Below are 1316 nucleotides of genomic sequence, written 5' to 3' on the forward strand. Positions count from 1 at the left end.
ATGGAGGATAGTCCTCGTCGTCAGTTGGCTAGGATGCAAGAGAGAATCGACTGCTTACAACGTGAGCTTCGTGAAAAGAACGGTGCAGATAAAGAGCCGCCTAGTCCACTGATCACCACACCCTTCACTGACGATGTCATGAGCTTGCATTACCCACAAGATCTCAGGATCCCGATGATGCGGACCTACATCGGTCGGTCGGACCCTCAAGAACACATCGACATGTACTATGGCAACATGTTGATGTTGGGAGTAACTGATGCAGTCATATGCAGAGCTTTCTTTGCCACTTTGGCAGGCAAAGCAGCCGAGTGGTTTAGGAAGTTGGAACCTCGGTCGATTGGAAACTTCAGCCAGCTAGCTGACAAGTTCGCGAGGCGGTTCGCAGTCAGCAGATCGAAAAAGAAGCCCTACACATATCTGAATGGAGTCAAGCATGACCCGGGGGAAACCTTGTCCGCTTTTTTGCACAAATGGGATCGTGAGATCAACCAGGTAGAACCAATGGAAGACCAAGCAGCAATCCACGCTCTCCTCACGTCGCTCTGTTCTGGGCCGCTCTACTACGACCTCGTCGTCCATCCCCCCAAAACTTACGAAGAGGCGATTACCCGGGCCAGGCACCATGCAGACGCTACAGAGGCTAACATGGCTAAGAGACGAGAAGAACAACCGGTTGGTCGGGATAGAGGTCACGACCCGAGGAGAGATCGAGAGCGTTTTAAGCAACGTGGCCGACCGGAGGATGGACCGCGATTCACTCCGTTAACCAAACCCCTAGTGGAAGTCTTGCAATATGCCGAGCAATGCAACCTGGTCCATCCACCCGACCCGGTACCCGAAGGACCAGACAAGAACAAATACTGTGCTTTTCACAAAACGAAGGGTCATGAGACAGCGGAGTGCATCGCCCTACGTCTGGTTATTGAGCAACTCATTTAAAATGGAGAATTAGAGCAGTTCGTAAAGAGAGACGAACGGGACAAAGGAAAGTTCAAAAAGAACGTCTAGAAGAGGAACCCTAAGGAACAATCGAAGGCACCAAGTCCGCACGGGCCAAGCGACGACAAGGCGGCCGGAAAGAAGCCAGTTATTCATGTTATCTATGTAGGACCAGAAGGAGGAGACTCTTCTCGCCAAAGAAAGCAATGGGCGAGAAATTTGTACGTCGGGTCGGTCCACTCGGAACCCCGGGAGAAAAAGAAACGTGTAGAGGCGATATTCTTCACTGACGAAGATCTTCCTATCCACGGGGAAGCCCATAGCGACTCGCTCGTCATCACAATGGACATCAATGGGACAGACGTCCAGAGAAT

The 1316-nt window shown here is 51.4% G+C and overlaps 1 protein-coding gene across 1 annotated transcript; it reads left to right on the plus strand.

The window, feature by feature from the left end:
- On the plus strand, window positions 1-942 carry LOC116020211. The gene has a single exon (XM_031260691.1). It carries the CDS (start codon window positions 1-3, stop codon window positions 940-942), a length of 942 nt encoding a protein of 313 aa, XP_031116551.1.
- Window positions 943-1316: the final 374 nt, after the last annotated feature.

The sequence above is a fragment of the Ipomoea triloba genome, chromosome 5 (genome assembly GCF_003576645.1).
Source record: "Ipomoea triloba cultivar NCNSP0323 chromosome 5, ASM357664v1".
Classification (NCBI taxonomy): domain Eukaryota; kingdom Viridiplantae; phylum Streptophyta; class Magnoliopsida; order Solanales; family Convolvulaceae; genus Ipomoea; species Ipomoea triloba.